This window comes from Falco naumanni, chromosome 19 (genome assembly GCF_017639655.2).
Source record: "Falco naumanni isolate bFalNau1 chromosome 19, bFalNau1.pat, whole genome shotgun sequence".
Taxonomy (NCBI): Eukaryota; Metazoa; Chordata; class Aves; order Falconiformes; family Falconidae; genus Falco; species Falco naumanni.
In genome coordinates, this window is record NC_054072.1 from 953907 (window position 1) to 967922 (window position 14016).

Below are 14016 nucleotides of genomic sequence, written 5' to 3' on the forward strand. Positions count from 1 at the left end.
TCTTCCTCAAAACTTTATCAGGAATAGTTAATCACAGTAATAGGAAAAACAGTTTATTAATGTTAACTTTCAGGCATGAAACATCTTGCTTTAAGAAGTTTTATCCTGAAAGAAAAGGAAAGACTGATTAATTTGGACTGAGAAAACAGGAGAGCCATGTAGCTGAAATTCTTCCAGCATAATGTTGGAAATGTACCAGGAAATAAAAAATTAAAAATTGAGCTGCGCTTTCCTAAACTTACGCTACAAGCAACAGTTAGTGCAATCTTTTTAGACAAATCTAATGTGCAAATTTGGGTTTGAATCTCAAAATCGTGCCATAGCAGGATCCATGGTAGCTAGGTACTCTACATGCATGAAGTTGCCTAAAAAATTCAGGATTGTATCAACAGCTAGAGCCCAAACCTTCCCGAAAAAGCCTGGTCTCCAGGTTGTACGCAGACAAGTGACAGACCTGCTGTTCTTCCGTATGTACACATTGACTGATCTATAAAAAGTCATAGGAAACCACAGGATTTCAATAATTAACTTGCTGATCTTCACTTAAGTATTTTTCATCCTTATTTGTAATCTTGTTAATCTCTATTTTGGCATACAAAGCACCGTTACTATTATACTCACCAGCAGTTTGGTAAGCAAAGAAAGAGGGAATTCCCTTGCACAGAGCTTCAATGAGTTTTCCATATCTCTGCAAGTTTTGGAGCTTATGTGTTTGAGATAATGAAGCGATCCCCTCTGGGTGGAAGTTGATGAGGACTGGGTCCCTAAGCATCAAAGAAACAAACCTAGAAAACAGCATGTAGAAAAAACAAAAATGGAGTTCAGAATCTGTATGCACATCTTTGATAGTGGAGAAGGGGTTATTCAAGTGCAATGCAACTTTTCAAAGACTGAACTTTTAGAGTGACTAAGCCCCGCTGTGAAACTTGTCTTCAGTTCTTGGAGCCTTTTCTCTGTGTGTGTCAGGAAGTACATTTCACAGGGAATTGGTTAGGTTTCTCACCACCTTTGTTCACCATCCTACCTTGTGTCCCTGAGGTGCTGCAGGAAAGTTTATGAGGCAAAAACCTGATTGCCTATTTTAATGAGGCAGGTGTTTTTTGAAAATACCTTGGTTGCAACACAGACCTATTAAGAAAAAAAGAAGATTTTTTTTGTTGCAAATGATACACAGTGAAAGATAAGTGGATTGTCAGAGAGAAGCACTAGTTAAAAAAAGGGCTTTATACAGTACAAATAATCATAGGGAAGGAAAATGTGGGGTTTTTCTGTTAGATTGTCTAGGTAAATGTGTCATGGAGGCCGACAAGGGATTTTGGTAAAAGGCAAAGTAAATTGCCTTCTCCAGTAATGCCACATGTCTGAGATGTTATACAGCTTAAGTCAGATGATGCAATTCACTGCTGAAAACACCAGTGCAGCATGCGGTACAGCAGAAACATTAAGAGAGTTAAATGAGAATGTTTTTAAGCATCTCCTCTAAAATCTTGGTTGAAGCTTAGGCGTTTTTCAAAAACCTTTTGGCTGTTTTCCATATTTTTTTGAGCAATGGTGACAGCCACTTACAGTCTTGACATCCCAGACAGATTCCCAGTTCTCGGAGCTCTCCTTTGAGTCAGTACTGACCCCCGTGTCAGAGTGGTGTGAGTTTTCTCTGTGGTGCTCTTTAAAGTTTGTCTTGCCATTCTGATTTCTGGAAAAGCTTAAAGGAGGTAAGGGTTTAGCTTTGTGGATTCCCAGTATTTCGTTCAATAAAGCAATAGCTCTAGTAACAACCTTTTGGGAAATTATTGCTCTTAGACATCATAGAGTTATTTAGATTGGAAAGGACCTTTATGATCGAGTCCAACTGTTAACCTAACACTGCCAAGTCCTTTGCTAAACCACGTCCCTAAGCACCGCATCTATGCGTTTTTAAACACTTCCAGGGATGGTGATTCCACCACCTCCCTGGGCAGCCTGTTCCAATGCTTCACCACCCTTTCAGTAAAGAAATTTTTTGTAATATTGAATCTAAACCTCCCTGGCACAACTTGAGGCTGTTTCCTGTTGTCCAGTTGCTTGTTACCTGGGAGAATAGACTGACACCCACCTGTCTGCAACCTCCTTTCAGGTAGTTGTAGACAGCAATAATGTCCCCCCCTCAGCCACTGCCTCTCCAGGTTAAACAACCTCAGTTCCCTCAGCCACTCCCCATCAAGACTTGTGCTCCAGCCCCTTCACCAGCCCCGCTGCCCATCTCTGGACACGCTCCAGCACCTCAATGTCCTCTTGAAGCGAAGGCCCAACTGAACACAGGATTCGAGGTGCGGCCTCACCACTGCCAAGTACAGGAGGACGATCGATTGATCGCGGCCCTTGTGCTGCTGGCCACGCTGTTTCAGATACGAGCCAGGATGCTGTTGGCCCCCTTGGCCACCTGGGCACACTGCTGGCTCATGTTCAGCCAGCCGTCAGCCAGCACCCCCAGGTCCTTCCCCACAGGCAGCTTCCAAGCCCCTCTGCCCCCAGCCTGTAGCGTTTCGTGGGGTTATTGTGACCCCAGTGCAGGGCCCAGCACTGAGCCCTGTTGAACCTCATCCAGTGGCCTCAGCCCATTGGCCCAGCCGGCCCAGACCCCCCTGCAGAGCCCTCCTGCCCTCAAATGGATCAGTGCTCCTCCCTGACTTGATGTTGTCTGCAAACTTAGTAAGGGTACACTCCTTCTCCTCGCTGAGATCGTTGATAAAGATATTAAACAGAGCTGGCCCAGATACTGAGCCCTGGGGAATGCCACTGGTGACTGCTTGCCAGTTGGATGTAACACCATTTGCTACCACACCTGGGGCTCAGCCGTCCAGCCAGCTTTTAACCCAGCATAAGAGTACACCCATCAGGTGTACTGAGATCGAGTTGAAGAGGAGATAATTTCTGGCCTTAGAGGAGGGCTGGGAACCTGTTAGTACTGTTGTGTCAAACCTTAACACTCAGGTTTTATCTAGCCCTGGTTTTCATCTGTCTGATGTATCCACCTTATGAAGGCAGACAGGCTTTAACATTACTGCTCTATTCCCCCCCTGTACTGAATGTCTCATAGACCAGGTGGAAAAAAACAGTTTCATTTGAATACTGGAGAATTTCCTTTAAACACTAAACTGGATGTTCAGAGTCAAGCTTGCAAGATAAATTTCTAAGAAAAGTAGAATAATTCCTTATTGTTCTTGCCCCTGCAGAAACTTGCCGGCAGAGAGTTATTTACAGTATTTCACTCTTTTGTGGTCAGGTCCTTCATGCTGGTATTTGTTTCTCTCCATACACACAATTACTTTCAGTGTTTATGCTAATCTCAAGACAGACTTTGCTGATTTCCTATCTAGCAACTGTCTTTTTCCCTTGATATATCAAGCACTGAAATATATTTGGTATAAAAAGCCCCACAGTTTCCTGCTAAGTATCAGACTTTGAAATACAGCTTCACTTGCAGAAACGTGTTTTTCAGAGGCTATAGCTAAAGGTCACTAGTTCTTATGGCAGCAGTGTATAATTGCATGTGGCTCATAAGTACACCGTTAGCAAGAGCTGGAGTCAGGAAAGGTCCTAAGAAGAGAAGCAATCACAACCTGAAACAAACATTTGAAATCCACATTTTAACATTGTGATTGCTTACCTTGCATCAAGTTATTTGCTGTGTTAAAATAATTTTGTCTTCCTATTTGATTTTGTGTACATGCTTAGCATTTTTCTGAAGTGGAGTTTAACTGAAGAGTGTTAAAATATGCAGGAGAATTTTTTGTTAATGAGCTTACATGAGATCATCAATTCATATAAATTACTCCTAACCTCAGCAGTATACTTTGCACAGCTAAGAAGTTCATGTAAACTGAGTGGGTTTTAAAATATGTCCAGCCCCAGTTCATTAAACTCCTTGGAAAAAGGTAGCCTGAAATCTTTTAATTAAAAGCATGAACTCTTCACCTTGAGCTTTTGATTTTAGACATGGAGCAGACCCATGAACTGTGCATGTGCAGCTACTGTGAAAAGCTGGCATGTGGGAGCACAGTACAGCTCTGTACTTGGAACACAGCAGAAAGGGAACTTGAGCATCCTCACAGTAGTTCTCATGCCTCTGAATACAGGGCTAATAGTGTAAGGGTAGGCACAATCATTTTTGCTCAGAAAAATGTAATGTTAAGTACTTTGTTCTATTTTATATTATAAAATAATACAGTTTCAATGACTCATGCTTCTTGTTGCTCAGATTTGTCAAAACTACTGCTGATATATTTTGGAGAGATTTAATATTGTTATGATGCTAAATTCTTTTGTGGTAATTATTGTGAACAATTATTCTCTTGAAGACAAACCCTCTAATATTGAATTGGTCACAAATTTTATCTACTTCAAAGGAGGATTTTTATGAGAAATATCCAAGTGTGACTCAGAGTATTTAGCACTAACATTTTGGGATGCAACAATTTCAGCTTGCTGTAAATACACCTGCTTCACAGTCATGCACTTGGAGTCTTTCATTTGTCTCATGCACTCTTCTCCTGCACTCTCATCAGACAGCTGTGCCATAACTTTATATAACTTGCAGAGACCATTGACTTGCATCTGAGTTGTGGGTGAGAGAATATTGCCCTTTCAACATTTCACTTGTGCCTCTCGCCCTTGTGACAGAGCACTTCTCTCTTTCAGATTTGAGTAGGCATATGAAGGCACTGCCAAAGGTGAAATTTCACCCATGCAGTCTGACCTATTTGTCATTTTTACTCTGTAATCCCTACATAAATCAGTAATAGTTTGCTAGGTACCAAGAAAGAGTAAATTAATTTTAAAACTGTCCAACCTTAACACTTGTATGAGAAAATGACACATATACTTCCAGTGAACTTCATTTTGATGGCAGGCGAGGCAAGATCTGCTGGTAATTGATGTGTACTCTTACTTTTTATACAGTAATATCCCAAAGTTAAATCTTAAAATGGGTTTACCATGTTGGCACATGCCCAGTGTTCACAGAATCGTGACGGGTTTCCTGGGCAAGTGCTGTGATAAGAGGGAGGCTTTGATACCAGTGTGACTGAATTCATTACAGAGGAAGGTGAAAGAAAATTTGCCATGGCAAGTTCAGTATATTTTATAGTAACTTTTAAATGAGGGGAAAAAAATTCAGAACCAGAGAATAGAAACCTAATAAGATTTGTAGTTATGCTTCGTGTCTACGTGGCACAGGACTCAGCCTGATATCCATATATCCACAGCTGATACTATCTTTTAAATCAATGGAGGTGGTAATCTGCCTATATTAGATGTTAAGTCAGTCCCCAGAAATCATGAGCTTGGTTCTCAATCACAGAAATTACTGAGTTCTTTCATTAACCTTCCTTTCTGAGCCTGTTCAGTTAGGATCTGCTTTCCAGTCTTCAGGCATGGCCTCTGTACTCATGAGAGTAGTACCTGGTTATGGACTGAGGGCAGTTCTAGAAAGGGGCCACAAACTAGAGAATTTTATGTCAACTATTATTTAGAAAGCAGATTTTACTACTTCTCTGAATTTGAGAATTATGTACAGAGCCACAGCACAAGAACTTATTTGCCTTGTTTGTTGCAAAAACTTTGAAAACCGTTTAGGTTTTTTAACTGGGCAGCACAAATGTCCAAGTCTTTTTGTCCAACAATATTGTCCATTGCTGTTTAATAATCTAAGATAGATAGACAGATATATCTCCACAGATAATTTGGATTTGTTTCTTAGCTGTGCCTCTTACAGAAGCAGCACTTTCAGAGGTGCTCATTTAACTACTCCAGAAGTGCTTATTTAATGCTTATTCTGTCAGCCCCTCTGTATACCTCTGTATCCTGCGTGCTTTACTGTAGTTCAGTGTGGGTTTGCACACTCAAGTTTCCTTTGCATTGCCAGAATGGCATGATGCGGACTCACTCAGTGTCATTATGAACTATTGTTTTGAACAAGATTCTTTACTGTCGTCATTTGCTGAGGATCATTGCTGCAGCTGTTACTGCAAAAGCCAGGGAATCTTACTTCAGCTGAGAAGGTGAGGCCTAATTCTCATTTACGCCAGTCAGGGCCACACTCTGTCATTCTGCTGTGAACCGAGGCCTTGCTTGGCCATATGCGTGCAGAGGAGGTGTAGCAGTCTGCCAGCACTGTGAGTGGAAAGCTCTGTTTTTCATCTGTTTTGCACCCACTTTGCAATTTGCACAAGGTGTAAAATATGGTGAATGATGGTAATAAGTTACTAAGGGAAAAAGATTGGTGATAGGTACGTCCTTAGCCTCCAAGATCCAAAATACACATAAAATTCTTATTTTGTATGTCACAAAATCCTCTGAAAATTTAATTATTCCACTAGTTTTCAAGAAGGGCACTGAGAATCTGAACTGTATAATGCTAATCCCTGCAGTGTCATTAGCAATGAGTTGGAAAGCAGTTTTGTCCTTTTCTTCCAACAACCATAGCCAATTTGGCCATTTCAGTAATGTGTCACATTTGGACGCCTGATTCTCCAGATCTTACGTCAGCTTCTGATTGGTCGAGTAGTTTGTATGGCAACCCTACACAGCTAGAGCCTTTGACATTAAGAATAACTTACAGAACTAATTACAATAGTAGAAGCCAGGAAAAAAGGTGGGGGGCATGCTTTTACTGTAGAATGCCCTGTTCTTTTTCCAGTACAAGTTTGCCTCAGTTTTAAAGCTCTCCTCAAGGCATTCTGTTTCTGTACTAAATTCTTGTACCACTGTGCAGCAAACTCCCAAGGCTAAGAGCTGTTTCAGTTTTAGCCCTTTTCTCAAATTAGTGTTTCATTTTGTGCACATGCTTACATTTTCCTGTGTTCTTCTACACTTTACTGTCTGGCAAGAATTAAACAACTGAAATTATTCTGGATTAATCCTTGAACTTTATTTACTTTTTTTTACAACTATGGACTGTGATTAATTCTGCTTGACCTGTCCTTGTGCCAACAGATTTTTCTGGACTGTGTCACCTGGTCTTTATCTGATGTGTGGCATGCCCAGCCCAGCTTGGAAGCATCAAGATTTTTGTTGATTTTTTGAGGTGTTGCTGCATTCTTTACTTTTCTCCCACTACCTGCTCACTCCCTGATAAAGTAAATATTGATGCAAAGTACCTGGAAAAAAACCAAAATGACTCACCAGGAGAGTTTATTTTGATAGTATAATCTCACTTGAACTTGACTGAATCTCTCTCCCTTATGTGTTAACTTGAAATGAAATTGTACAATTATTCTTTTCATTTGATGTTCAAAGTTTTTTTGTTTAAGTTATTTTTTAGAGTATGACAGTGCCATGTAATGGGTCAAGTTCTGGCAATTTTACTTACAGAGATTAAGAGTAGTTTTGTATCTTAATTGTATTTCATTAGGGTAAATTAGAATGTATTTGAAAATATTTGGCCTTAAGAAAATAACAAAGAAATTAAGTTTTCTAGAGTGATAAATGTTGCAGTGTTGTGACTGCATACTACTTGCTCTGAACATTACTCAAATTCTATTTTCTGCTGTCTTCCCTGACATGACCAATCTGACTGCAAGTGTAACAGTTGAAGAAAATGATGGGGGGGGGCAGTTTGAGACTGTTGACTTAGATCAAAAGGATCAAAAGCAAGAAGACTACATTGAGAATGTGGGCATCGTGAAATTTCATGTTCACCAAGGGGAGCTGAGTCACAGCTTCCAAAGCTGAACCTCATTCTTCCTGAGGACGTGTGAAAGTGAAATTAGAGCAGGTTATAGCCTTTCTTATGCTGTGCTCTACTTCAGTTACTTAATACGGAAGGGTGCTTAGGGGACTCTGGAGTAGTCATGGGTAGTCTTGCCTTGGAGTGCATGTGTGTTAATTTCAGGTGTATTGCTGGGACGCATGTGAATAGCTGTGAGGAAAAAGTCTCCAAAAAGCAGGGCTTTCCTATTGGAAGTATTTAGGCTTTGCCTGAGGCTACTAGGAGTGTGTTCTCTCTTGCAATAATGTTAACTAGTCAAATGCTTTTTAGGAATTAATCTTTAATTTTTGGTCTTGGCTGATTGGATCAGGAAAATTCAGTCGGTCCAATGTCAGGTGAAAATCATGAGATCATGGCTGTTCTAATTCTCCTTTGCTAAATAACCATCGATTTCACATGTTGCTCTGCTCTTGCCTGTGCCTAAGTATATCAATGCTTAAGAAAGCAGAAGCTCTTGGGTGTTTTGTCAAGAGAAATGAGTATATGAAGACATAATGACTAATGGGAAGTTAATTTAAGCTTTATTTTAAAAATATTTAAAACTTATTAAAGCTTTTTGTTTTAGTAGCTTGTGGTGCCTGAACCCTGTAGGCTATGAAAAACTTGACTGCTGAAATCTCTGAGTATTTCTGACCTATCTGTAATCTTAGAAACAGTTTCTTTGCAGAAGAAGGGACAGAGTCAGCTTTCAAGAGGAGGGTAACAGAAATCCAATCTAATTAGTCTAATTAACTATGCTTATTGAATTTGATATCTGTTTGTATGTATTCTGATATATTTGCTTAGCAGCACAGCTTTGCTACACTTGAGATAACACTTTCCATGTAGAGTTGGGTGGAATAAAGCAAATACATGCAATGCCTTTTTTTTTTTTTCTCCTTCCTTCGTTGGGGTCTGTTTGCTAAGAGAGATTTCCATACAATCACTTTCACCTTTCTTCTGATGACTGAGATTACAGAAAGGTGTTGGCTGTGAGGTTGAGTTCTTGTTTTATTAGAAGGGAATAGACTTCAATTAATGACATTCCAGTAGAAAGTAGCATGTGATTTGTCAAGGTTCCAGCACTGGCTGATGTGGAGTCACAGATGAGGAGTCCAGGCGTGGTTGTAGTAATAGGAGAATGCTTCTCATGGCAATAGCCGTGGTCATTGACGTTTTCATAAAATACAGAAAACTGATAGTTTTAAAGGAGGAATCCCCATCTTGCTCCTTTTGTTTTGTGACCTCGTGTGAACCACACATCCTCTGATGTTTCATGTCACTCCTCTGTACGCTGAGGAGGCTAGAAATTACGAAGATTGTCTTCTGAAGTACAGTTGTTATTCCTAATTATTTCAATGCATGTGTTAGATACATCATGGTAACTGATCAAAAATGAGCAGCACTTCTTGTTGACTGTTTGTGCATATATTAGCTGGAATAAATGGCCAAAGAATTAGTCTGTTCACTGGCTGGCATGTAGGCTACCGTGACATAGGTATTTCTTCCAGGATTTGTCTGCAGGCTATCAGGCTGTTAGGGAATATATTTGAGAAGACAAAATGCAGTTTGTATGAATGAATAGTAGAGTGATTCCTGATGGCTTTTAATTCTGAACAATATCCTGTTAAATATTTAAAAAATGGAACCAGCAAGAGTGGGTACACCTCTAAAGTTTAAACGAGTAAATAGTAGCCATTTGTGGAGTGATTCATTTTACAAAAGTTGACTTATTGAATGCTTTTAACATATCAAGGTCAGGTTATCTGTGCCAACCCAAAATTCAGATATGAGGCTTACCACAGTATGGCATGTTGATATGGACTTGTTTGAGTCATGAAGAAAAGGTCTGTCAAGTGTTTCCCACACCTCCAGCAAGATATAAAAGTTGAAGGTCCCTGGGTTTTTCTTGCATTCTTACTTCGTGCAGCTTCTTGTTCTTATCTGAAAGAAAAATGAACGGACTTGTGAGTATATCCATTTTTGTTGAACTTACATTATAAAAAGTTCCTTATTTTTATGAACAAAAGGATAGAGAAGAAGATGCTCAAGTAAGTGGTACAGGAATGGGATGAGTATGATCTGTGTATTATTTCTTTGGGGTTGTTCAGTGGGAAACTTGCATTACTTGGGTGTACAGCGATCCCCTTGAAGTCAGTGGAAGCCTTGTTTGAGCAGAGTGCAGAACTTGATTACAAATCAGAAGAGGGCGTTATGATTTAATAATGACGGTTGTAGAGGCAAATCGAGAAGTAACATGGCATCAGGAAGGGACTTCTGAAAAATACAAAAAATATAATGGTTATCATTCTGCTTTTTTCAGGCAAAACAGACCCTAATAGCAAGAATTTTACAATGAAGAATTGTAATTATTTTCAACTAATCACATGTTAAATGGGTAATTTTTCAAACTGAAGCTATAGGTGCTTCCCTCACTTCATCAGCTGGGGATATTTTATGGCACTGCCTGGTGTTTCTGTCAAGTGAGAATGTGTATTCCTTTTACAGACTACCGTTCTGGTTTTGCTGGGAGTCTTTTGGACTCAGACTTCTGCACTTACAGTAAGTAGACTGATAAGTCGCCTACTGCAAGTACTCATTTAAAATTAATTGGATCCCTGGGCAGGGGGCAAATATAATAAGAAGAAAAGCATAGAAGAAACGAACAAGGTGCTTATTGCCAAGTGTAGTGAACAACAGTGTTTGCCAAAGGTGGCAGTCAGATAAGCAAAAGAGGCAGCTCTGTGCAGATGCATAGTCACAGGAAATGGGGGGTGGCATAGGTCCCCTTAGCCCAAGCTAAAATATGGGGACTGTTGCAGTCTCCTGCCGGTCCCTGCTGCTACACATGATGACTGGGATGCCCCGTGTTGTTTTTCCTTAGCCTACAGTGAGGGCCTGCCCCCTCCTTTCTCACCCTGACACACTCCTGCATAATAAATCTCCACCTCAAGAGTCTCCTGAGACTGCTGGAGGGTTGTTAAGGGATTTAGTATTTACATAATGCAGTCATACTTGTTTATTTGAGAGAAAGAGTTTGTTTATACTATACTTTTTAAAGTTGCAAGGCAGATGATGAGCAATGATTTTGTGTTTTTTACCAAAGACCTATGTCCTTCATGAACCTAACAAAAACTATGTCACTGGAACTATGACCATTGACAGTGAGAATGATGTGGCTGATGTCCATGTCCGTTCTGGAGTGTACTCCTCTGATACCATCTTTGACTATGCGCATGTAAGTACCTGTACGAATCTGCCTGGATTTGATCTCTGAGGAAGTTTTTAAACTCAGAAACTATTCTAGTGTCTTCTCACCATAAGCCGTCCTGAAACACTGTTTCTTTGAGGACTCCCATCACCTTTCCTCCTCTTAGTCCATCTCTTTGTTTCACCCATGTGATGGTAGTTTAAAAGACTTGTTATGAAACCTGTGGTGGCACTTCATGAAAGTGAGAAGAACCTCACCGGCCTCAGTGAGGTCAGAGTTGAGAACGGGCTGCCATCGGTCATGTATAGCGAGTGCAGTAGAAGACTATTGGAAAAGATACTTCCAATCTGATGGACAGACATTAGTGTGGGCAGTCTGCTTCTCTTCCCCAACGGTGACGGTGTAAATGCAGAGTCATTTCACAATAGTAGCCTGTGTAGCCACTTTGTGGTTCTTCTAGAGAGAATCAACTAATCTTAGCGGTAGCCATTTTTAATTAATTAACTATAATTTTTTTTTTCATTACAGGGCTATATTGCAACAAGGTTATTTTCACGACGTGCCTGTTTTATCATGAAAATAGATAATCAATACATCCCGACCCTGCAACAAATTGGACGCCTGGCTTTTGAAAGACAGGTGACACTGTAGTGCAACCCGTGCTCTATAAAAGGAAGGCTACTGCATAAGAGTTGTGTGGTGTGATGGGAGCCATCCGTTCTGCCTTTAAGAACAACTGTACTTAGGAATGTCTTTTACTGTGTTAGCAATCATGAAGCAGTTCTGACAAGATAGAACTTCAAGGGAATATTATGTAGAACATTCTTTTAGGATAATGCGCAATCATGGGCCTGTGCCCTGTGGTTTTATAGTGGATTGTCTAGAACTGTAAGATCCCCTGTCCTTGGAAGTAGTGTAATTGGACTATTTTGAGGTGATCATAGTATGAGTTTAGACAGGATTTTCCTTTTTTTCATTGTCATGCTATAATTTTGAGCTTGACATAACTTGAAATAATTTTGTTTGCAGAACAGAACTTAGAAATCAATTTACTTTGACCAGACTTTGACTTTCCTATTTAGGCAAATGTTTCCTGAAGGTCACTGGAAGTATTGCCTGGAGATGAACTTGAGCTCTGGCCTGTTTAATGACAGCCTAACAGTAGCACATTTACAGCAAAACTTACTGCCAGTTAACAAAACTTATTTTGATAGTAATACAGCTCAGTTTTGCTATGTTAGCAGAATTAGTATCTAGTGAATGTTGTTTCTGAGTAGATTGAAAATACTTATTTTTCTCTAAAAGCGTGAAGCTTCTTTAGTTGCTCTGTGTGAGGCAAAGGAAGGTTATTTTAGGTTCTGGGATTTTCTACAAAGGGTGTCCTAGTAGAATGAAACCAAAGCTACATTACTGATGATGTCTAACATTTTCTTTTTAGACTATGAAGGAGATATACTGTCCAAAGAATGTGTGGGTACAGTTCCAGTCTGGCAATTCTTTCTTTGGGAATATCAAGAATTGGTTTACCTATGGAAAACAAATTGAAAAACTCTGCAAAGGCCTGCCTCTCTACCGCCTTGTAAAGAGTCAACGTAAGTTAAAGATCAGAACATTATGTTTCTGTTACAGAGCAGGAGTACCTTTCTATTCTTTAAACCTAAGTCCACATGGTACCTTTGAGGCAGGAACATACTGCCCTGTTTTAGAGCAGATGAGTAAACTACCTAGTAAGACTGAAAGAGTAAGGCTCTGGGATGCTTTGGAAAAATCTGATAAAGCACTGTATTTCATCGTTAGTCATTTAAATTCTGGAACGCCTGTTCAGAGGAACCCGCTGTGTAGCAGCTGTACCCAACTTATGCCTCAACAATAAAAGTCCCACAAGGCATCTACTGTATGCCAGTATGCTACCGGCTGTATGCAGCTTACGGGAAAGGGGGAGCACAAAGGTGATTTAAAGTTGTACAGACCCTTCCTCCCTTTGAGTTACACCATAAAAGTTTTACACCGAATCCATTGAGACCAAAAGGAACCTTGAATAGGACCATAACTGGGGATTGAAATTTGTGTATTTAGCAGACTTTTCCTTGCTGGATACAGGGATGTTGTCACTGATAATATTGTCATTTTCTTGTTTCTTTTAGCACCACTGAATGTTCGTGGCTGTGCCAATGCAGGAGTTCCAAACATTTTGGGCATTCAAATCTGTGAAAATAGCCAGTAGTCTGGATCTTGGCAATTCTGCTGCATGGAAACGACTTGTTTCTTTGCATGCTTTTGTGGTTATAGTCATGTTCTCCAACTGGAACAAAACTGGGTATTAGACCCAACTTGCCTATCCAAAGCTTTGAGTGTAATAAACAAATAAAGATAATGAAGCAATTAAAATGCTTTGGTTTTTTTCTTCATCGGAAAGCAGAACAGAAATAAAGTGGGCCTTGCTAATTTTCCTACACAAGAGTTGCATTCCCCTTTGATGCCTTGCTATGCTCAGGCTGCAATATAACCTAGGCATTGGTGTGTGCTGCCTGCCAGTGAAGAAACAATAACAGAATAGTTTTTTCCAGTGGAGAATTGCCCTTTGGCATCAGCACTCAGCCTCCTCAGGTGCTGACTCACGTTATGTTGAAGGGAGGGAGCAAACAGATGAATGGATAGATAAAGGGAGGGAGAAGCTCTATGTTATGAGCACTTGCAAAGAAGCTTGAGTTCTGCAAGGCCGCTGAAAATTTGGAGCAATTTGAGTTCGTGTGATGGGTTGGAGAGCTTTTTGTTGTGGGTATTATTCAAAGCCAGATAGAAGAGACTGTCCCAGTCCTAAAACATTCATAACCCAGAATAAAATGATCTCTTCACACAATGCCAGTGTAAAAAGAGCTGTGACCACTTGCTGAGTGCCCCACATATGTTGGAGAGTAAATTTGTGTCAGGAGCTGATTAAATACAAGATGAGGCAGCATCGGTGCTGCCTGCCTGCTCTTCTGATGGATAGCAGTGGATGGTTGAATTCACACATCCTTTCCATCAGTGCTTGGATGGAGTGTATATTTTGGGGCTGAAGACTAAATGTTTACTGTTT

The 14016-nt window shown here is 40.2% G+C and overlaps 1 protein-coding gene across 1 annotated transcript; it reads left to right on the top strand.

The window, feature by feature from the left end:
- Positions 1–7539: 7539 nt before the first annotated feature.
- Positions 7540–13297, top strand: GKN2 (gastrokine 2). Its single transcript, XM_040618335.1, has 6 exons — positions 7540–7650; positions 10235–10288; positions 10833–10964; positions 11466–11576; positions 12376–12529; positions 13082–13297. Exons 1-6 carry the CDS (start codon positions 7540–7542, stop codon positions 13159–13161), a joined length of 642 nt encoding a protein of 213 aa, XP_040474269.1. The 3' UTR covers positions 13162–13297.
- Positions 13298–14016: the final 719 nt, after the last annotated feature.

Coding starts and splice junctions, on each gene's coding strand:
- GKN2 (XM_040618335.1), top strand. CDS start 7,540: ATGACCAATCTGACTGCAAGTGTAACAGTTGAAGAAAATGATGGGGGG. Junction 7,651..10,234: donor AAGAAGACTACATTGAGAAT/GTGGGCATCGTG, acceptor TTCCTTTTACAG/ACTACCGTTCTGGTTTTGCT. Junction 10,289..10,832: donor CTCAGACTTCTGCACTTACA/GTAAGTAGACTG, acceptor TTTTTACCAAAG/ACCTATGTCCTTCATGAACC.